This window comes from Phoenix dactylifera, chromosome 7 (genome assembly GCF_051530095.1).
Source record: "Phoenix dactylifera cultivar Ajwa chromosome 7, Ajwa_hap1_PhDact_Kaust_v1.1, whole genome shotgun sequence".
Taxonomy (NCBI): Eukaryota; Viridiplantae; Streptophyta; class Magnoliopsida; order Arecales; family Arecaceae; genus Phoenix; species Phoenix dactylifera.
In genome coordinates, this window is record NC_143196.1 from 1209745 (window position 1) to 1232259 (window position 22515).

At 46.7% G+C, this 22515-nt stretch overlaps 1 protein-coding gene and 1 pseudogene across 1 annotated transcript; one reads left to right on the forward strand and one right to left on the reverse strand.

Annotated features, from left to right (window-relative positions):
- Positions 1–9638: 9638 nt before the first annotated feature.
- On the forward strand, positions 9639–16535 carry LOC120111513 (ABC transporter B family member 9-like). Its single transcript, XM_039128662.3, has 12 exons — positions 9639–10115; positions 10616–10670; positions 11050–11225; positions 11799–12020; positions 12112–12350; positions 12444–12969; positions 13047–13320; positions 13462–14098; positions 14176–14404; positions 14483–14749; positions 14841–15104; positions 15709–16535. The coding sequence occupies exons 1-12, from the start codon at positions 9870–9872 to the stop codon at positions 16351–16353; spliced, it is 3780 nt and encodes a 1259-aa protein (XP_038984590.3). The 5' UTR covers positions 9639–9869; the 3' UTR covers positions 16354–16535.
- A 2343-nt stretch (positions 16536–18878) lies between these two features.
- LOC120110533 (cytochrome P450 CYP94D108 pseudogene) lies at positions 18879–20634 on the reverse strand (annotated as a pseudogene).
- Positions 20635–22515: the final 1881 nt, after the last annotated feature.

The window sequence follows — 22515 nt, forward strand, 5'->3', positions numbered from 1 at the left end:
CGCTTCGGGGATCGGAGATCGTCGACCGCTCCCGGGGGTCCACTTTGTGGCGCCCCGGGTGGAACCACCCTTTCCACCCCTCACGGCTTCTTCCCGAGGTCGAGGGAGTCTGGTTCTCTACGGTCGACCCTCGGGGCATCCCGACCTTAGTCGAGGGAAAGTATCGTCCGCTTCGGGGATCGGAGATCGTCGACCGCTCCCAGGGGTCCACTTTGTGGCGCCCCGGGTGGAACCACCCTTTCCACCCCTCACGGCTTCTTCCCGAGGTCGAGGGAGTCTGGTTCTCTACGGTCGACCCTCGGGGCATCCCGACCTTAGTCGAGGGAAAGTATTGTCCACTTCGGGGATCGGGAATCGTCGACCACTCCCGGGGGTCCACTTTGTGGCGCCCCGAGTGGAACCACCCTTTCCACCCCTCACGGCTTCTTCCCGAGGTCGAGGGAGTCTGGTTCTCTACGGTCGACCCTCGGGGCATCCCGACCTTAGTCGAGGGAAAGTATTGTCCGCTTCGGGGATCGGGGATCGTCGACCGCTCCCGAGGGTCCACTTTGTGGCGCCCCGGGTGGAACCACCCTTTCCACCCCTCACGGCTTCTTCCCGAGGTCGAGGGAGTCTGGTTCTCTACGGTCGACCCTCGGGGCATCCCGACCTTAGTCGAGGGAAAGTATTGTCCGCTTCGGGGATCGGAGATCGTCGACCGCTCCGGGGGTCCACTTTGTGGCGCCCCGGGTGGAACCACCCTTTCCACCCCTCACGGCTTCTTCCCGAGGTCGAGGGAGTCTGGTTCTCTACGGTCGACCCTCGGGGCATCCCGACCTTAGTCGAGGGAAAGTATTGTCCGCTTCGGGGATCGGGGATCGTCGACCGCTCCCGGGGGTCCACTTTGTGGCGCCCCGGGTGGAACCACCCTTTCCACCCCTCACGGCTTCTTCCCGAGGTCGAGGGAGTCTGGTTCTCTACGGTCGACCCTCGGGGCATCCCGACCTTAGTCGAGGGATCCTTGCGTCAAGCCGATGTTTCATCGTCCTGCGATACTTCTCGAAGTCGAGGGAGTTTGGGACTCTACGGTCGAGTCTTCGAGGCATCCCGATTTTGGCCGGGGAATCTGAGGATCACAGACAGCCCAACATTAGAAGAGAATTACAGTCATCAAGATAAGAGAATTACTTGCAGAAAAGGAACTGAGCCCATTGTCCTGATTGTCTTGAACCCCTAGGAGTTTTACTGGTAGTACATTCGTAGATTCTCGGAGTTCCAGCTTCGCGGGATCAGGGTCCCCTCCAGGGACTTCAATTTGTATGCCCCTGGTCGTTGTACCCGGGCGATTTGATACGGCCCTTCCCAATTCGGGGCGAGCTTTTCTTGCTCGGTCGGTTGAGAAGTCTCGGCTCTCCTGAGGACGAGGTCCCCTACTTTGAAGAGCTTGGGCTTGACTCTGGAGTTGTAGTATTGGGCCGTTCGCTGTTGGTATCTTGCCATGCGGACCCGGGCGACCTCTCGTGTCTCTTCGACGAGGTCCAAGTTGCTCCTGAGCTGGGAGGAATTGGTGTCGGGGTCATAATGCTCCACCCTTGGAGAAGGCAGGCCGATCTCCAACGGGATGACGGCCTCAGTGCCGTATGCTAGGTTGAAGGGGGTCTCTCCTGTGGGCAGTCGGAACGTGGTCCGGTACGCCCAAAGGACATTGTACAAGTCCTCGACCCACTGTCCTTTGGACCGATCAAGCCTAGCCTTGAGTCCCTGCAAAATAGTGCGATTAGTTACCTCAGTTTCCCCATTTGTCTGGGGGTGAGCGACCGAGGTGAAACGGTGATCAATGCCGAGCTCAGAGCAAAATTTCCTGAAATGAACATTGTCAAATTGTCGACCATTGTCAGATATAAGGATACGGGGTAGTCCGAATCTGCAGATTATGGACTTCCACACGAAGTCCCGCATCTTTTGCTCGGTGATCCGGGCGACGGGTTCGGCCTCGACCCATTTGGTGAAGTAGTCGATGGAGACGACCAGGAACTTCCTTTGTCCGGAGGCTTGGGGAAAGGGCCCCAGGATGTCGATCCCCCATTGGGCAAACGGCCAGGGGGCGATGATAGAAGTCAGCAGGGCCGAAGGTCGGCGCTGGATATTGGCGTTTCGCTGGCACCGATCGCATTTCCGGACGAAATCCGTCGCATCCTTCTGGAGTGTGGGCCAGTAATATCCTTGCCGCAGGATCTTGTGGGCCAGTGCCCGACTCCCCATGTGATTTCCGCAGATCCCTTCATGGACCTCTCGGAGGGCATAGTCCGCCTCGGAGGGGCGGAGGCATCTGAGAAGGGGAGAAGTGAATGATCGACGATAAAGTCTATTCTCGTACAGGACATACCGGGGGGCTTGGCGCTTGATTCGGCGAGCCTCCGTCTCGTCATGAGGTACGGTCCCGTCTTGGAGGTAGCGGACGAGCCCATCGATCCAGCTTGGCTCGGAGTCGATGCACATGGTGGGCTCGGGTTCCTCCGTGCTGGGGATCTGGAGATACTCGAGCGTTGTTCCCTTGGAAAGCTCGCTCATGCGGGAGGTTGCCAATTTGGACAGCTGGTCTGCCCTGAAGTTTTCCGCCCTGGGAATGTACTGAATATTGAAAGAATTCAGGGCAGACGTAAGTTCCCGCACCTTTTGGAGATACTTTTGCATGGATGGCTCTTTAGCTTCAAAGTCTCCTTGGATCTGGTTTACTACCAGCTGGGAGTCGCTGAAGGCCGTCAGGTCTTCCACTTTCAGTTCTTTCGCTAGCTTGAGCCCGGCGATGAGGGCCTCATACTCGGCCTCGTTGTTCGAAGCCGGGAACTCGAGGCGCAAGGCTTGCTCGGCCACCACTCCGTCTGGACTGGTGAGGATGAGTCCGGCTCCACTACCCCCCGAGGTTGAAGACCCGTCTGAGTGCAGGACCCATGGCTGCCTCGGGGCTTCCTCCGCGGATACGGGTGGCAACTCGGGGTCGTCCGGCAGGGTACACTCCACGATGAAGTCGGCGAGTATTTGGGCCTTGATAGCCGGCCTGGGTCGATACTCGAGGTCAAATTTCCCGAGCTCAACCGCCCATTTGGCGATCCTCCCCGCACGTTCCGACCTTTGCAATATTTGCTTCATAGGCTGGTCGGTCAATATAGCTATTGTGTGGGCTTGGAAGTAAGGCCTGAGTCTCCGAGCCGAAATGATGAGAGCGAAGATGGTCTTCTCAAGTTTAGAATATCGGGTCTCAGCATCCCTGAGAACCCGGCTGGTGTAATAGACCGGCTTTTGGAGCTTGTCCTCTTCCCGGACGAGGACTGAGCTCACTGCGGCCGGGGAGACGGCCAGGTATAGATAAAGAACCTCGCCCTTCTGGGGCTTGGTGAGCAGCGGGGGAGAGGCCAGAAGGCTCCGGAGCTCTTCAAAGGCTCGCTGGCATTCTTCTGACCACCGGAAGTCTTTCGGCCGTTTGAGGCTTTTGAAGAAAGGGAGGCAGCGCTCGGCTGACCGAGAGACGAACCTTCCCAAGGCGGCAACTCGCCCTGCGAGCCGCTGCACCTCCTTAACTGTCTTCGGAGGCGACATCTCTTGCAGTGCCCGGATTTTCTCCGGGTTGGCTTCAATTCCGCGCTGGGTCACTATGAAACCTAGGAACTTGCCCGAGGTGACCCCGAACGCACATTTCGCCGGGTTGAGCTTCATTTTGTATCTTCTGAGCTTGGCGAATGTCTCGTCGAGATTGGCTATGTGGTGTTCTGCCGCTCGGCTTTTCACCAGCATGTCGTCCACGTAGACTTCCATATTTCGGCCGATCTGGTCTTTGAAAATTTGGCTGACCAGTCTCTGATAGGTGGCCCCAGCGTTTTTCAGGCCAAAGAGCATCACCTTGTAGCAGTAGGTGCCCTTGTCGGTGATGAAGGCCGTCTTTTCCTCGTCTTCTGGCGCCATTCGGATTTGATTGTACCCTGAAAAGGCGTCCATAAAAGTTAGCAGTTGGTGCCCTGAAGTAGAGTCGACGAGCTGGTCGATGCTTGGAAGGAGAAAGCTGTCTTTCGGGCAGGCCTTGTTCAGGTCGGTGTAGTCCACGCACATACGCCATTTTTCGTTGGTCTTCTTTACGAGGACTACGTTGGCGAGCCAGTCCGGGTAGGAGACCTCCCGGATGAAGCCGGCTTCGAGGAGTTTGTCCACCTCCTCGGCCGCAGCACGTTGCCGTTCCGGGGCGGGGCCCCTTTTCTTCTGCTTTACAGGCCTGCTGGTTGGCCTCACCTGGAGTCGGTGAACCATGACCTCAGGGTCAATTCCTGCACGTCCGCAGGCGACCAGGCGAAGACGTCAGCATTGTCCCGCAGGAAGCTGACGAGGCGATCCCTCTCGCGGGCGCCGAGGCCGGAGCCGACCTGCACGGTTAGCTCGGAAAAATTTTCTTTTAGTGGAACTTGAACAAGAAGCTCACCGGGCTCTACTTGCTTCTTCCAGAGGGTGTCCCTCGCATCGAGGGTTTCTATGGGCAATAAAGGGCCCGTTGGCTGAATTGTCGCCTCGGTCGAGGAGGGGTCCTCTGCTGAGGTCGCCCCTGCTGACGGGGCGGGCTCCTCAGTCTGGGGAGATTCTTCTCATGGCGAGGGGATCGGCTCCTCTGTTGGCCGCGCTCCTCGCGGCGCTTCTTCTGCTTCTTAGAGGCGGGCTCGATTGCTCCCCGCCTAGAGGCAACTGCCTCCTCGGCCTTGGCATACTTTCGGGCCCGGGCCAACATTTTGGTGAAGTCGGCCGGGAAGCTCTTCTCGATGGAGAAGAGGAATCGGTAGGAGCGAACCCCAGTCTTCAGAGCCGACATGGCTATCGACTGGTCTAGCTCGCGAACCTCCCATGTGGCGGCGGTGAAGCGGTCTAGGTATTCCTTGAGGGACTCCCCCTCTTTCTGTTTGATGTCGAGGAGGGAGTCTGACATCCGTCGCTGGCGCCGGCTGGCAGCAAAGTTGGTGGCGAACTGCCTGCCGAGTTGCTCAAAAGAGGACACCGTGTTCGGCTTCAGTCCAGAAAACCAAAGCCGAGCGGTCCCTCGGAGGGTTGCTGGGAAGGCCTTGCAAAGTATGGCCTCCGAGGACCCTTGTAGGGCCATGAGGGCCCGATAGCTCTCCAAGTGGTCGAGAGGGTCGGTGATTCCGCTGTAGGGCTCCACCTGAGGCATTTTGAACCTTGCGGGAACCGGCTCATCCTCGATCCGGCAGGAGAAGGGGGACTTGGTAGTGAACTCAAAGTCTCCCTCCTGCCTCGCCTTCTTACTGTGGAGCGCTGCAATTTGGCGCTCCAAGTGCTCAACCTTTCTGTCGAGCTCCCCCACCCGCGGGATTGTCGCCGCGGTTTGCGCCGGCTCACGGCGGTCCGGGGCTGACTCAGCCTCAGAAGGCTGGAGTCTTCTGTTGAGATCCTCCCCCGGTAGCTCTCTCTGGGGGGAAGTCCGTTCTTCGTTATTGGCTCTGGAGGAGCCATGTAGATTCTGGCCGGGGAGGACCGGGCCGTTGGGAAGAAATTCCGGCGGGACCTGAGCCCGCGGGGGAAGCGTTGGTAAAGCTTCCTCGCGTCGCAGGCCCTGAACGGCGGCGGCCAGGGCCTGGACTTGCTGTACTAAGGCGTTGAACTGTTCCGACTGGACCTGAGGAACTGGGTCAGCCGGAGTTGGAGAATTCTGGACAGAGCGTCCAGGACTTTGCGGGGGACGCCGGGAGACGTTGGAGGCTCCCTTACTTCTCAACTTCATGACTGCTACTCGGGCCCTTCCTCTAGCGCCAACTGTTGCTGGAAATTGGACCCGGGGACAATCTTCGGTCGAGGGAGAGGGAGCTGCGGGTCACCACGGCGGGGCGGCGACCAGTCGGCGGGCGGCGTCCTTCGTCTGGGGTGGCCGGAGAGAGGGAGCTGGGGGTCCTCACGGTGGGGCAGCGATCCGTCAGCGGGCGGCGTCCTCCGTCTGGGTGCCTGCAGACAAACCGGTGGCCGGGTTTTCCGGCGGGGGCCCTCCGACGCTCAAGTCAGGGAGGGGGCAGATAGTGTAAGGAGGAGATGAACAGAGCTTGTAAGGCGCGGAATTTTCCAACCCCCTCCTGAGAAGCCAAGGCTCCCTTTTATAGGTGGGGGTCGGTTTACCTGTGATGTAACAGGGCGAGGCCATAGTACGGCTCGGCATGTGGCTCAGGTCGGCGCACGGTCAGGCGAATCATTGTACTGATGTCGGCGGTGAGGGCGTCGTACGACCCGAACCAGTACGCTACCAGGCGAATCATTGCATTGGTGTCGGAGGTATGGCCGAGATCAGAGACTTATCATGGTTGACCAGACTCTGCTGGGCTAACTTGCCGTGGAGAGCCGAGGATCCGTAGATGTCAGGAGCCATGCGCATTAATGGTGGAGTAAGCCGAAGATCCACATTAATTGTAGAGTAAGCCGGAGATCCGCATTAATGGTGGAGTAAGCCGGAGATCCGCATTAATTGTGGAGTAAGCCGGAGATCCGCATTAATTGTAGAGTGAACCGGAGGGTTACAGCGGCCATGCGCAATAAATGCTGAAGCAGTGGCAGGGTATGGTCCTCAGTTGGACCTCGGAGGAGTACGGCCGTAGTAGGTGGCCGACAAGGGTAGACCTTGAGCGTCAGGATTTTCCTAGGTCGGATGTCTTGAGGTCGGACGTTCCGAGGTCGGACGCCGACTTCGGGTGTTCAGGGTCGGCGATTGTGCGGCTTCTTGGGGGCATTTGTGTCACTTGGGGGGAAAAATCTTATTCCCCCAACAGTTCTAATAATCAGGCCAGATTTTAGCGGCAACAGAACTAGAGACTTTCTATGTGCTAGATTTGGAGAGGTTATTTTCTCATTTTCGGTGTTAGATTAGAAGGGGTTGTTCTCTCACTTATGATTACAATGCTAAGTAACAAAAATGTAGATTTCACATTTTATGACCTTATTGATCTTGCCGTGAGTCTCAATGATGCATCTTTGCCCTTTTTGGCAGTTACAATTGCAATCTCCACATCGCTTACAATTAAACAAACAATATAACCTTTTACTTCTTGTAATTAGAGATGTATGCATCTCTCATTACCACCGATCAATCAGCTACAATCAACTTATAATGAGATCTATGGTGGGTTTTAATTCCAAATAAAATGTTAGATTGAGGAAAGAATCAAGGATGGTGGATATTATGCATGTTTGTTTAGTAAATCAGATAAATTAAAATATTTGAGTATAGATATATCTGCGGAAATCAAAAAAATAAAATATTTAACAATTGAACTAGATATTTGTCGGAGATTTTGTAATATAGATTCAGTGCAGTTAGCTATATAATACATCATCCAATCAGCTATATTTTTAATTTTTTAATATATGAAATCTCAATAAAAAAGGATCATAGATATTATCCTAAAAGAGGAATGAAGTCTAACCTAGCAGAAAGTAATATCCAAAAGTTATTTAATAAGTATTTAAGATCTATTTACTGTATAGTCAATATGGGGCTAAACAAACGCCAACACAGATCCTCACATATTCTTTTCATTTAAGTCTTAGTATCTTCATCAGGCTAAAGGTTCAAATGCATTCAAATCAAATCATAAATACTATAAATCTATTCTAAATCAATGTTGTAGTGTCCCTTAGTACATATTGACTATAGGTTGGATCTGTTTTGATACTATTTGCAATAATTTAGAATCTTATCTAAAAAAAATTAGTTAGAAAATATTATTTAGATTCATTGGGACACGGTAATCTTTCCCATCTAATTTTGTGCCGAGGACACCCTCATCATGAGTTTCAAAACAGAGTTTTGAAACTGTGAAAAAAAGAAGTTTTAGCACAAAACCAAAGAGCTCAAGTCATCAAAGCCTCCAGTACTGTTGTCATCTGCTTCATTTGTTGTTAATGTTGACACAGAAGAGGAGCTCTAGTCCCAGTGTCGCTGAGCCCTAGTCCCAACTAGGTTAGTGAACTTTTCAAAAAAAAACATTTGCGAACCTGATAGATGCTCATTACATGAAATTAACTTGAGAGTGATCAGGTAGGATTCTTCAGACTCATAGAAAAAATAGATTGTATGAAATTTTCAGTGTTCTTCTGGGACAACTCCATTTGCCTTCTGAAGACTCCATCTTCGGGATCGAGAAGCTATTTAAACAGATTTTTTTTGCTGAGTGGAATACTGGGCATGCAGGATAATTCAGTGACAGTTCTTCCTCATCAGTAGAACAGAGAGGAAGCGAATACTAATACGGTTGAAAGTAGCGGTGTCGGTGAGAAACGCTCGATTGGTCTTGAGAGAATTGAAAACAAGCACTTCAATTGGTGCAGCCTTTTTATTAAACTTCTCCCCAAAATCCATTGCCATAATCCTAGCTAGTATGCCCAAAATATCCCGATATCCAGATTTCTGATGGAGGATCCTAGGACTTAAATTGGCCATCAGCTGCCAATCCTCGGTATACATCAGAATGCCAAGCAGGGCCGGTGGCACACAAAAGTTTTCCATGACTAAAATAGACAGACGAAAATAAGCTTTAAACGAAGAGGACTAATGGTCTGATCTTCAAGACATAATGGTATGACTTCCTCTTGTGAATGAAATGCTAAAAGCCACTGATGTGATCATAACTTCCAATTCGCAGCATGGGCACTACATCAAACTGATCAAAAAGAAGATACAGCATAACTTCCAATTCACAGCGTGCTACAGCATGGACCGGCCCCTGCTTCCATTGCACCCTGCTGAAGGAGAAGAACAACGAGAAGATGATGGCCGAGAAGTGTTGGTGTTTAACTTATAATCCTTGGAGGTGGGAAGGGGTACAGCAGCTTAGTTTTCTGAGATCAACAAAACAGAGCTCTTTATGTTCAAAAGAGGATGGTATAGCAGGAAAGTGTTGGCCTGAATTTTTTTGTGAAATTGTTTGGAACTTTCAGACAATGAATACTCCTGCTTATAGGTCTGGATGAGATCCTTTTCTTCACTGCTTCTTCTTACAAGGATCAACATTTTCTGTCCTAATTTGGTTTGGAGCCATTTAGCTTCTTTTTCTAACATATGTTCTTTTCTTTTCTCGACAATGTAACTCATCTTTGTCTCACATCTCTGTTGTAAATATGATTATCTTCAATAAAAGTCAGAGCTCCTTTTTACCTCCCTTTACATAAAAAAAAACTTATAAAATAATTTAAATTTCAAAAAAATAAAACCAATTATTTCAAATATTTTTCTTTTTTCTTTTTAGTCCCGCAACAAATACGTGGAAGCAAGTTTTCATGTTTTTTAAATTGAATTTCTTTAGCAAGAAGCTCAAATAGAGCTTCATGGGAGAGGGCTGGCTCGGCCATGTCGATCACCACTGGAAGGAGCCTATTTCGCAGCAGCTGAAATAGACTTAAATCTATCTAATAATTTCTTCTTCACTTTCTCTAATGAGGGGCTCAGATGACTAATAAATGTTATGTAATATAATACACGATGGACAATGAAGGAAGAGAATACCGACAACAAAGAAATTTCCTTGTTTGACGTTAGTTCCTTCACTGTCCGTTTGTTTGGAGTCACATTGGGCCGCCCAAATTTTCAAGTACATCAGGATGATGACGGACGCCAAGCACTGGTGAAAACTGGGAACATCCCACTTAGAAGTCCATCAAAAAGGGCACTGCTTTGACATGCCGCTTCTATGGAACTTAATGCATAGCGATTCCTACCAGTTATAGCGTGTTTCTTGGTTTCCAAGTTCAATCCAGAAGCTCGGTGGGATGACAGCATGTAGGTAGGCTTGTGTTCCAGCAGAGAAAATAGAGAGAGTAAACAGGGAAAAAAAGACTTGACAGACGCAATAGGAGAAGATATGAAGAAACAAGAGGAAATTCTGAGGGAGGGAGATGGTGGTCGGACGAAGAAGGGGGACGAAACAGTGCCATTCTGTAAGATGTTTTCATTTGCGGACACTTGCGATGTGGCTTTGATGGCCGTCGGTACTGTCGCAGCGGTCGCTAACGGGATCTCGATGTCGCTCGTGTCCTACGTCTTTGGTCAGCTCGTTAATGCCTTCGGCTTCAGTAGTAAGGCCTCTATAGTGCATGAGGTCTCCAAGGTTGGTGCCTCCCTCACAGCCCATCACCATTAACATTTCTAAGTCTAAGATGTGTTTCTCTGTCGCACAAAAAAGTTCCTCGGGCCACACCAGTGACATCATTGCCTGAGGAACTTTGTTTTGGGTGAACAAGCTGTGCCTCGCACCAATCTTTCAGTCTCCTCATTCTGTTTTCCATGTAGCGTGAGATCCCATCGCCTGTTTAATCAGGCTAACGGGGATTACTGACTGTTCTGTTTCTTTAAGTACCCATCAAGAGCTTAAATTTTTAATTAAGTTTTTTTGTCGAGGGAAATTTCTTTATTAAATTTTGTAGTACAGAGCCGCATCTCAAAAAAAAAAAAAAGGTAAAGAATCGATGATATATTTCCTGTACTGTTTTGCATGTAGGGAATCTGAACGCACTGGGCTGATTTGTCTTCCTTACTTATAATTAGTCATGCTGTGTGCTATTGATGGAAGACTTCACTAATCTGAGTTTGGTTGCAATTTTGTTTCAGGTGGTTGTCAAATTTTTATATTTAGCTGCAGGATCAGGTGTTGCTTCTGTTCTACGTAAGTAATCGAAGTACTCTGTTCGAAAAAAAAATTCAAGCATCGTTATACTTCATGTGTCTCTCAGGCTCATTCATTTAGATCAAACAATCTGTAGTATATCATGATAGCACCTATAGGTTAGTCTTTTGCAAATATCAAATTAAAAGCATCTTCGGATAGTTCAGGAACGGGTCCCGTTGAGGATGCCAGACTCTGAAATCGAAGTTAATCTGTCAGCACAGTTTTTTTGCCAAGTGATATATGTGGTATTTTCATTGCACTGATATACTGAACTGGTAAATGAAATAGTTGGCCAAAGCCTTGTTTTTGTGCATCTTTTATGAATGAAGGCTTGTTTTTGTGTATCAATCTAAACATTGTAACTTCTCGATGCCAGAGGTCTCATGCTGGATGGTGACTGGAGAGAGACAAGCAACTCGAATTCGTGGCTTATACCTCAAAGCTTTACTGAGACAGGACATTGCATTCTTTGATAATGAAACTACAACTGGGGAAGCAATTGAGAGGATAACTGGGGACACTGCACTTATTCAGGATGCCATTGGTCCAAAAGTGAGACGCATATCATTGATACAGGGAGAGTTTCCATTCAAAAAAATATACACAGAGAGTTCCCTAGACCCTAATTACATCCAAACATATTTCAATTTTATCTCATCTGAAATATTGTTCTGCTAATATCTGCATAACTTTTTTTGATAATGTAATTTCTTCATAACATTAAAGAAGGTTCATTTTTATTTTTAACATGAGGGTTAAGTGCCATGGCATCTCAATATATATATATATATATATATATATATATATATATATATATATATATATATATATATATATATATATATATATATCATATCCACATCTTCTTTGACATATAGTTTTTTGGACATGCTTTAAATCGTTCCATCAAGAAGGAAAAGGATGGAAGGAAGAAAAATAAGCTATAAACCAGAAGTTTTATGTTGTTCTAAAAAATAACCATGTAAAAATTTTAACAGCATGCAATTCTTGATCTCCCCTGGTCCATGCAAAAGCTCCCCCATGAATTCCTGTCTTATCATATGAAAGTTGAACCCGTTGTAATTTCAAAAGCATCTAATAATTATTTTTTGTTGTTATTCCTAGGCTGCAACTTTTGTGCAACTCGTTTCAACCTTCTTTGGTGGCTTTATTATAGCATTTACAAGAGGCTGGCTTTTGTCTCTGGTCATGTTGTCTAGTTTTCCTCCCATTGTTATTGCTTTTGGAACCATGTATTTGTTACTGTCCAAATTGTCGAGCCGTGGACGGAAGGCATACGCTGAAGCTGGAGCTGTGGTCGAACAAACACTTGGATCCATCAGAACAGTACGTATGAATTTGTGTTGCATCCTCTATTATATATCAAGTGCTTCCTGATTTCTTAGTTTTATTCCTGTTTGTATGCATTTTTTTCTAGGTTGTATCCTTTACAAGTGAGAAGCGAGCCATTGACAAGTACAACAAGTTCATAAAAGTTGCATACAGGGCTACTGTTCACGAAGGGGCCGTCACTGGCTTAGGAACTGGCTTCATGTTATTCATTTTGTTCTGCAGTTATGGCTTAGCTGTATGGTACGGTTCCAAGTTGATAATTGAGAAAAGCTACAATGGTGGAGTTGTCATGAATGTCATAGAAGCCATTGTGATCGGTGGAATGTAAGTCAGAGTTCATTAATCACTTTTTGCTCTTATCGTTCGAAAACTTTATTTCAAACCCTGATTCTTGTGGCTGAAATTTTGTTGAACCAGGTCCCTTGGCCAGACATCCCCCTGTTTGAATAAATTTGCAGCAGGGCAGGCAGCAGCATATAAAATGTTCGAGACTATCAACCGAAAACCAGGCATTGATGCCTATGACACAAACGGCATCGAGTTGGAAGATATGAAGGGCGACATCGAACTTAAAGATATTTATTTCAGCTACCCAGCAAGGCCCGATCAGTTGATATTTGATGGCTTCTCGTTGCGTATACCAAGTGGCAGAACCATGGCTCTAGTTGGAGAGAGTGGCAGTGGCAAATCTACTGTGATTAGTTTGGTGGAGAGATTTTATGATCCACAGGCTGGTGAGGTGCTGATAGATGGCGTCGACCTGAAGAGCTTAAGGCTTGGGTGGATGAGGCAGAAGGTGGGACTAGTTAGCCAAGAGCCCGTCTTGTTTGATGCCACCATCAAGGAGAACATTGCGTATGGGAAGGAAGGAGCAACACTGGAAGATATTAAGAGAGCTCTTGAGCTTGCAAATGCTGCCAAGTTCGTTGACATGATGCCGGAAGTAAATACATCACTTTCTTCTAGCTATTTGATTTTCTCCTACGACTGTATTCCTCAGTTACATGGTTGCAATGGCAGGGCCTTGATACGTTGGTTGGCGAGCATGGAGCGCAACTCTCTGGCGGACAAAAGCAGAGGATTGCAATTGCGAGGGCAATTCTGAAGAACCCCAAGATCCTACTTTTGGACGAAGCCACGAGCGCGTTGGATGCTGAATCCGAGAGGATGGTTCGAGATGCATTGGTCAGAATCATGTCAGGAAGGACCACCATCGTGGTTGCTCATCGTTTGAGCACTGTGAGGAATTCTGATGCGATCTCAGTCCTGCATCACGGAAAACTTGTAGAACAAGGTGATAGTTTTGTCGTAATATTTCTTCTCGCTGTCTCATGCTATCATAATCAGTAGAGAAGATAAAAAGAACGTACCAAAGACATTCATGAAACTCTAGTACTAACTACCAAATCTATGTGGTCTGAATTATGCTGAGCAGGTTCGCATGCTGAGTTGATCAAAGACGTCGACGGGACGTACTCGCAACTTGTACGCCTGCAGGAGGTTAACAAACAAGATGAAGAACCTCCGGTGGAGTCGAGAAAATCATGTTCGAGTTGTGACATTGCAAGGTCATTGAGCAGATCGGCGAGTTCCAGGTTTTCCCATCAGAGATCAACTAGCCGAGGTTCCTCCCATGGAGGAGGCATCGTGCCTTATTCCTCAACATCTTTAGAAGATGAACACAAGGAATTAGAAGAGCAGGATGATGATGGCGAAGTGAGCAAAGGGGTACCTGTCAGGCGACTGGCCTCTCTGAACAAACCGGAGCTGCCAATTCTTCTGCTAGGATCCACCGCTGCCGCGTTACATGGAGTGATATTTCCAGTGTTTGGATTCCTCATTTCGCGTTCCATCATGACATTCTTCGAACCGCCACACGAACAGCGAAAAGAAGCCAGGTTTTGGACACTGATGTATGCGCTTCTGGGGGTATTCTCTCTCATTATGGCACCAGCACAGCACTACTTCTTTGCGGTGGCAGGTGGAAATCTGATCAAACGTATACGATCCTTGTTATTTGAGAGAGTGGTGCACCAAGAGATCAGCTGGTTTGACGAGCCTTCAAATTCCAGGTAGATTGGATTTCGCCTATACAACAACATCACAAGCCTGGTAATCCCTCCTAACATGCATTCTTGTATCTTCCCAGCGGGGCAATTGGTGCAAGGCTATCAACAGATGCTTCGACCGTACGAGCGCTTGTAGGAGATTCCTTGGCAGTGATGGTTCAGAACTTATCTTCTGCTGTCATGGGGTTTGTCATAGCCATGGTTGCAAACTGGAGACTTGCACTCATAGTCTCTATATTGGGACCTCTGGTGGGTTTGCAGGGGTATGTTCAGACGAAGTTACTTGAGCCATCCAGTGCAGATGTCAAGGTACGTAACAATGCCTGTGAACTCTCTTTTTCTTATATGGATATGTTCTCATGAAGAATGCAATTAAATTTTTTGCAGGTTATGTATGAAGATGCCAGTCGGGTAGCAAGCGATGCAGTCAGGAGCATTCGAACTGTTGCATCGTTTTGTGCAGAGCAGAGGATTTTGGATACTTACGAAAAGAAATGCAGAGTGCCCATGAAACATGGAGTCCGACGAGGAGCCACAAGTGGCTTCGGTTTTGGCTTCTCAAATTTGGTGCTCTATTGCACCTATGCACTATGTTTTTATGTGGGCGCCATTTTTATTCATGATGGTCATGCAAGTTTTACTCAAGTATTTATGGTCAGTGCCATGGAATTTTGTTCTTGTCATTGTTGTTGCTGATTCCATTTGTACCAAAATTTGGCTTCATATTCTTCTTTATAATTGGCAGGTCTACTTCGCTTTGACCATCGCAGCTATCGGAATTTCACAGACAAGTGCATTCGGTCCAGATTCCGCCAAAGCAAAGGAATCAACTGCTTCAATTTTTGCAATTCTTGCTCGGACGTCCAAGATTGACTCGAGCACTGATGACGGCAGAGTGTTATCGAATGTGAGGGGAGACATTGAATTCCAGCATGTTTGCTTCAAATATCCTACCCGTCCCGATGTGCAAATCTTCAGTGACCTCTGCTTGAGGATCCCCTCGAGAAAGGTACATCATCAAAATTTCATATCAACTAAATCATCATGATCCATCAATATAAGAGTGAGTTTTGAACCGAAAATATTCCCAAGTTCTCTCACAAATTTAAGCATTAAGCTGCCGCTGCTACTTCCCCTTGTTTCTTTGTTATTCTTGTCACAACACAGAATATTACCTAAAAAAACTAGTTGAAAGGTGTTATGTTGATTTTTTGGTTATGTATAAGTAATCCAAGATCTACTGATATTGGACTAAACAACACATCCCCATATAGATCCTCACATACTCTCTTCCTTTAACCTTTGATGTTCTAGCTCCTCAGGCTAAAGGTCCAAATCCATTCAAATCTAATTTTAAGCCCATGATCAACTCCAATGAGCTCGTACTATAGTGTTCTTTAGTCCACGTAAGCAATTGGTTGGGTTTGCTCAGATACTATTTATTACAACTCAAGACCTAAATGAAGATATTATTTGGGTTTGTTTGCCCTATATAAGTATCCAAATTTTACCGATTACATAGCTGATGTGGGACTAGATATACGCCCGCACGGTCCTCACAATAGTTCCTAGACACCTTTCCTAATGCTCACAATTTAAAGTTTATTGCACAGATTGTCGCACTAGTTGGAGAGAGTGGAAGTGGAAAATCGACTGCCATCGCTCTGCTGGAGAGATTCTATGACCCTGATTCCGGCAAAATCTTGTTAGATGGAGTAGAAATCCAGAAGTTCAAAGTAAGTTGGCTGAGACAGCAGATAGGCTTAGTAAGCCAAGAGCCAGTGCTATTCAACGACACAATCCATGCCAACATAGCTTATGGAAAGCAAAGGGAGGTATCAGAAGAAGAGATCATTGCAGCTGCTAAAACAGCAAATGCCCATTGGTTCATATCGGCATTGCCCCAAGGATATGACACCAACGCCGGGGAGAGAGGGATGCAGCTGTCCGGTGGGCAAAAGCAGCGCATAGCAATTGCAAGAGCGGTTATCAAGAATCCTAAAATTCTACTGCTTGACGAAGCAACCAGCGCTTTAGACGTGGAATCTGAGCATGTGGTACAGGAAGCATTGGATAGGGTGAAGGTTGGAAGGTCGACGATGGTTGTGGCTCATCGTTTATCCACAATTAAAGGAGCTGATATAATTGCTGTGGTAAAGAACGGTGTGATAGTCGAGCAAGGACGGCATGAAGCCCTCATGGAGTTGGCAGACGGAGTTTATGCTTCTCTTGTTGCAGTGGGTACATGTTCTAGGTGATTGAAGAAAATTGTGATAAATTGAAAACAAAACTAGAGATGGAGGGACAAACATATTCCATCTCTCTAATTGGACCATAGATATGAACCCTTACTCCTACTCATTTTCCCATGATATATTATGTAATTAAGGATGGTGGAGCGCAAACATTAATTCTATGATATTCTTCTAAAATTTTGTGAGTGTTGGATTAGAATAAGGAGGGTGATTGCTGAATGTTGCAGCTGAATGTTGTAGGAATACTTTTTCTTTTTTATTTTTTTTCCCCTGCACCAATGGAATACCATTATTGCACTAAACATGATTCACCATATCAATGGTGTACCAAGTAAACGTACAACAGATATTGTCAAAACTCTTACTATTTCGTTTGTACACTACAACAGAAGAAGGCTATAGCGACATTTACATGCCGACGCTAGGTAGAAGCGTCAGTAATTTTGGCTCTATGCCAAAATTTGCCGACGCTTCTTAGTAGCGTAAGCCAATATGAAACCACGACGATGCTTTTATTAGCGTCATCGGAGGCCAAATGTAACAGGAAGAAAGGGATTAGACGACACTTAAAAGCATTGTCGAAGTCCAAACTGAGCCAGACCAAGGACGACACTTATAAGCGTTGTAAGGCAGCCCCTAAGACGATGCTTATAAGTGTCATCGGAGGCCGGGAGCTAAGACGGTGCTTATAAGCATCGTCAGAGGCTACCTCCCCACTAAACCAGTGCCCGATCGTCTTGTAACCCTCATTTTCCAAGCCCTAGCCCCCTTTTCCTCCTCTGTGGTGCCAAGCTACCGACCCGATCGATCTCCTCTCCAGAGCCCTAGCCCGATCGATCTCCTCCTCCCTCCTCTTCGATGCGAGCTCGGCCTCCTCTCCGGCCCTGACCGACCCATTTGTATTGGTTAAAACATTAAGAAAAGTTCTGTAATATGAGCCATCGTCGATGGTTAGAAGCAAACCATCTATTTCAATTTCAGAATGACTTGTTTGATGGTACCATAGATTTGCGATCTGCCCCTATTCCACCAACTAGAACTAGAGTTCTTAGAACAAATGCATGACACCAATTATATACCCGGTAAGGTCTCCAAATGTTCAAAGAAGAGGGGAAGGTAGGATGTTGGCAGCTCAATGAATGAAGGATTACTAGTAAAGGTTTTTGAGAATGGTGACAACCTTTTCGAGAGTGATGACAACATATATGGACTGAAAACTGACGATGACACAATGGCAGCATTTACACAGAAACAGTTATGAAAAAAAAGCATTTTCTTTGATTTATCTTATTGGGAGTATAATCTTCTTCGACATAATCTTGATGTGATGCATATAGAGAAAAATATTTGTGATAACTTGATTGGAACATTTTTAAATCTTAATAAGAACATCAAAGAACGTATCTTGATTTGAAAGACATTGGTATAAGACAAGAGCTTCATCCAAAAAAGCTTGCTAATGATAAATTTTTTATACTTTCTGCATGTTACACAATGTCTACTCAAGAGAAATATCTATTTCTAACCGTTCTGAAAAGTATGAAGGTTCCAGATGGCTGTATGCATCGAACATTTCATGATGCGTAAATCTTAAAGAGCGAAAAATTTGAAATCTTAAGAGTCACGATGGTCACATTTTGATGCAAGATATCTTTCCGTTGGCTTTAAGATCGTCAACGCTGAAGCAACTTCTTGCAATTGTTTCTTAGTTGTCATCATTTTTTTAGACATTATATTCTAAAATTCTTGATCCTAGGGAGCTTGATCAATTGGAGACTAATGTTGCACTTACACTATGTTATATGAAAAAAAAAATTCTCTTAAGTTTTTTACTATTATGGTTCATCTACTCATTCACTTAGCGGTGGAGCTAAACTTGGTGGACCGGTTCACTACCGTCGGATGTATCCTATTGAGAGGTGATTTTGCTAAACTCTAATTTCCATATTTAAAAATCATATTGATGTCGGCGGAAACCAAAATAATGCCGACGCTTATAAGCGTCGGCGTGAACCCAAGTTTTGCCGACGCGTATTAGCATCGGCGGAAACCGAAGTAGACCGATAAAGGTTCGCATTTTGTAAGCGTCGGCAAAAAATACTTCCAACCTACACCTACCGACGATTTTGCGACGCTTATTAGAGTGTCGACATGTAAATTACCAATGTTTATACGCGTCAAAAAAGGCTCTAAAAAGTGTTGGTAAAGATAACCATTTTTGTAGTGGTAGTTAGGCTGTAATTCCAAAGGTTATGCACGTAAGAGATGCTTTTTGATAGACCGCTGGACCTCAACAAAACCTTAGGTTCCTTCTATATCATTTGTTACGGGTTTTGTAAACCATGCAAGGTCCTCAAGCAATCCACCATTGATCGAAAGCTGAAATATTTTTCTTAAGAAAAGAAACAAATAGAGAGCTGATATTATATATATAGGAGCTGACTAGGGATTTCCCCTCACTACCTTCTCTTCATAGGAGCTGACAAAGGACGCCACAGGGATATCGGAGCATGCCATGAACTTAGCATATTATGACAAGTTTTCACTAAAAGACAAACTAGCTATTCCAAATAGAATAATTTTAAAATAGAAAACTAGGAAAACTAAAAGGCATAACTAACGTATAATGCTAGTATGGCTGGGCTCTTCAACAAATGGCAACGACATCAAGCCATTGCAAGGTCACCGCCACCTTTGCACGTTCTTTTCCCCTGCTTCTCCCTCACCGACACCGGAAACCCCCCTTTCATCTTCAAAGTCGAGATAAATTCAACCTCTGTCGTCGCCGCCACCTCGAAACTAAACCTTTCGATCACGCTTGCAGCCAGCGCCTTCATTTGGATGTATGCCGTCTCCTTCCCCAGACACGTCCTCGGCCCGGCATGGAACACCGGGAACTGGAACGGACTCTTTGGCCGAAAAACTCCGTTCTCCAGCCACCGCTCTGGCTTAAACTCCTTGCAGTCCTCCCCCCAAATGCTCTCCATCGCACCCATTGCGTAGCTGTTGTAAATCACCCTCCACCTTTTTTTCACCATTGTCCCGTCCGGCAGCATGTCATCCTCCGAGCAATGCCGCGGACAGAGCGGCACCGGGGGGTAGAGCCTTAGCGTCTCCGACAGCACCGCGTGGAGGTAATCCATCTCTCTCAGCTCATCCATTGTCAGCTTTCCATCATGATTTCCATGCCTCCCCCTGACTGAATCGATCTCATCCAAAATCCTTTCCTCAACCTCGGGCCGGGTCGAGACTAACCAGAAAAACCAGGTCATGGCGGTCGGCGTGGTCTCCCGAGCGGCAAACACGAAGTTGATGATGATGTCACGAAGAAACTCGTCGGAGGAGTTCCCATTAAGCACGGAATGCGAGAGGAAGTCACTGCTGCTCCTTATCTCCTCGGGCTTCCTTCCCTTCCTCTGCTTCACAATCCTCATGGCGAACTCATGCACGTCGCCGATCTCCTCCTTCAGCCGCCGCTCAGATCCAACGCCGAGCAGCCGTTGAAGCTTCCACACAAAGCAAGGCTGGTTGAACCTTTTGTTGACGACACCCAATACCGCCTCGAAGGCGTGGATGAACCTGCGAACGTCCACGTTGCCGTGGCCAAGCCAGGCTGGATCCACGTCGGAGACAATCTGGCAGACGTTGTCGATGGCGAGGCGGTCGAGGAGGTCATGGAGGTCGAGGGACGCGCCCGTGGCCGCGGCCTTTGAGAGGAGGAGGACGAGGCGGTCGGCGACCTCGCTGCCGACCTTGTCCAAGATGATGGTGCGAATGTTCTTGGTACTGAACTCGCGGCTGGCAGCCTTCCGCTGGAGCTTCCAGTGGTCGCCATCGGAGTTGATGATGCCATGGCCTAGCAATTCCGAGAAGATGGCCATGAAGTCGTCGCCTTTGGGGTAGTTGCGGAAGTTGGTCTTGAGGATGTGCTCGATGTTCTTGGGATTGCTGGTGATGACAGTGGAAGGCATGGTGATGGTGTAGGTTGGGCTCGCCAGCACCAGCTCCGTTGTCCACTCCAGAATCCGATCTTTGTTCTTCACCATTTCGAAGAAGCTTATTTTCGTCGGAGGCTCTCTATTAGATTTCTTCTCGCATGAGCAATGCTGAATAAAGTAGTAGAAGAAGAAGAACGTGATGAAGAGCAGAGCAGGGAGGAGACTGAAGTCGTCCACCATTTTCCCTTAGATGGTTGAGTAGAATTAATGTTGGATTCAGTGATAGGAGCATGACTCCCAAGTGATACATATTTATAATTCTCTCTCCACTTCATTGTTGCACTAAAGGTCCAGTCCTCATCGTGACTTACCTTCTGCCTACGTATTCTAGAAAGTGAACCTGTGTATGGAGAACAGTAAAACACTGTAAGGACGCCACTCGATCATCGATCCCTCCGCAACATACGGGGACGGTGGGTGATCGGGACTTGGAGCCTTCCAGTCACCAACGTTCTTGGTGTCTTTTGGATAACAACGAAGTTTAAGATGTCAAGCAATGCGAGCCACCAAGATTTTTTTATAGAGACTAGCGTGGATTAACAGGAAACAATCGAGTCCATTGAGGCGATGTCTTTTTTCTTTTCCTTTTATTTTTGTTTTGAATGAAACGCCGGGGAAGACTACATAGTCTTGAGGAAACTGGAGTCGTCCGTCGTTGTAACGTATGCGTTGGGGTAGAACAATGGGGCACAAACCTGTTGGGCCCAAAAAGTCTCGAAGACTAGTAGTAAAACGACATGCTTATCGATTCAGATCGTGGGGCGGGCGTATCCGAGGGCAATGGTGGTTGATAGCCTACACCCCAGCCTCAGCCGCCGAAGGCCCTTAGATTCCATGGCGTGCTTCCAAACGAGCCCTCCATTTCCATTTCCGGCGTGCTGAAGTTAACTTTGACGCTGATTCCATGGCTCTAGAGCACTGACATCAAATGCGAAACAAGAAAAAAGGATGGAGGTGGGGCTCAACTTAGTTATACGAAGAAACTAATGAGTCATTGCATGCAAAAGTCTTCCTTTTGCATCAACATCTGGTGCTCGAGCGCAAAGGTGATGTTGCACCGGCAAGTCATCCATATTGAAGGGTCATGCCATTCTAGAAGTTCAGAATACTGAGTTTGTATGGAATCTTAGCGGTGGAAAAGCCTAAAAGCAGTTACATGGTATTGAAATCATTGGATTTTGATAAGGGAAGACCCAACTAGTCGACCCTAAAGTGATGACATAAGGCTTATCGGTTGGGGTCATGGTAACTGATGATTGTGTGGGTTGTGAAGAATGATTTCTTTGAGGTCATCTTAGACCTCTTTGCCCCACTTTATTAAGGCTAGAAATCGGTACATGTTATGGAATTATTTCATTTAAAAAGCGAAAAAAGAAAAGATACGAGAATGGTAGTTCTAATATTAGCTAGCGATAATGTGCTCAGACATGAGTATAATTTCGCTTTCTCCTTTTGCTTTTCCTTTTTGTTTCATTACCTCTTAAAGAAATACTCATTCATCAATTTAACATGACATAAGTAAACATGAAAATTGCACCGGCCCGTTTTCATGGATGGTAAGTGAACTTCAGATTCATCTCGTTGATAGCTAAGACGGGAGTGGAGGAAGTCATCAGGTACATTGGCCAGTCCATTTTAGTTCATACAAGGTGGTATACGGATGGTTCTTTTACTTCATCTAAGTTTAAGTTGGCGAGGAGGGAAATTAATTTGTACCTCTATTGCAGGAGGTTTTTGCAAGAGGGTGGCTTAAATTGTTGAAAGATTCCAATGCCAATGGAAGTCCAAACTAATATAAAAGGAGGAGCTATTTGTTATATGACATAGGAATGCTTGTGGCGGTATAGATTGGTCTGTCTACAATCATATGTACCGCAAGCTTGAAAGTTCCATGGAAGAAGCACAAAGCACACTTGCTTCCTCTTGCGGCTTCTTCTTGGGACAAATTTTTGTAGACTTATAATAATTTGTTTTGAGAATTAGGATAGGAAAATAGTTTAATGGGTCTACTTACGTACCACTATCTTTTATAAAAGATTCCTACTGCTCTTTTGTGTTTTTCTTTCTTGACCAATACCCAATAACTTTACCAACTCAATCAGTTGGCACTCCCTTCCCTATGCTTGTATAATATAATCATCATGATTTGGAGGTATTGTTCCTACCA

What these genes read in the sequence shown, in the direction of transcription:
- LOC120111513 (XM_039128662.3), top strand. Translation starts at nt 9,870, where the DNA reads ATGAAGAAACAAGAGGAAATTCTGAGGGAGGGAGATGGTGGTCGGACG. An exon ending in AGGATGCCATTGGTCCAAAA is followed by an intron (nt 11,226 to 11,798) that starts GTGAGACGCATA and finishes TGTTATTCCTAG; the next exon opens with GCTGCAACTTTTGTGCAACT. An exon ending in CATCCAGTGCAGATGTCAAG is followed by an intron (nt 14,405 to 14,482) that starts GTACGTAACAAT and finishes AATTTTTTGCAG; the next exon opens with GTTATGTATGAAGATGCCAG.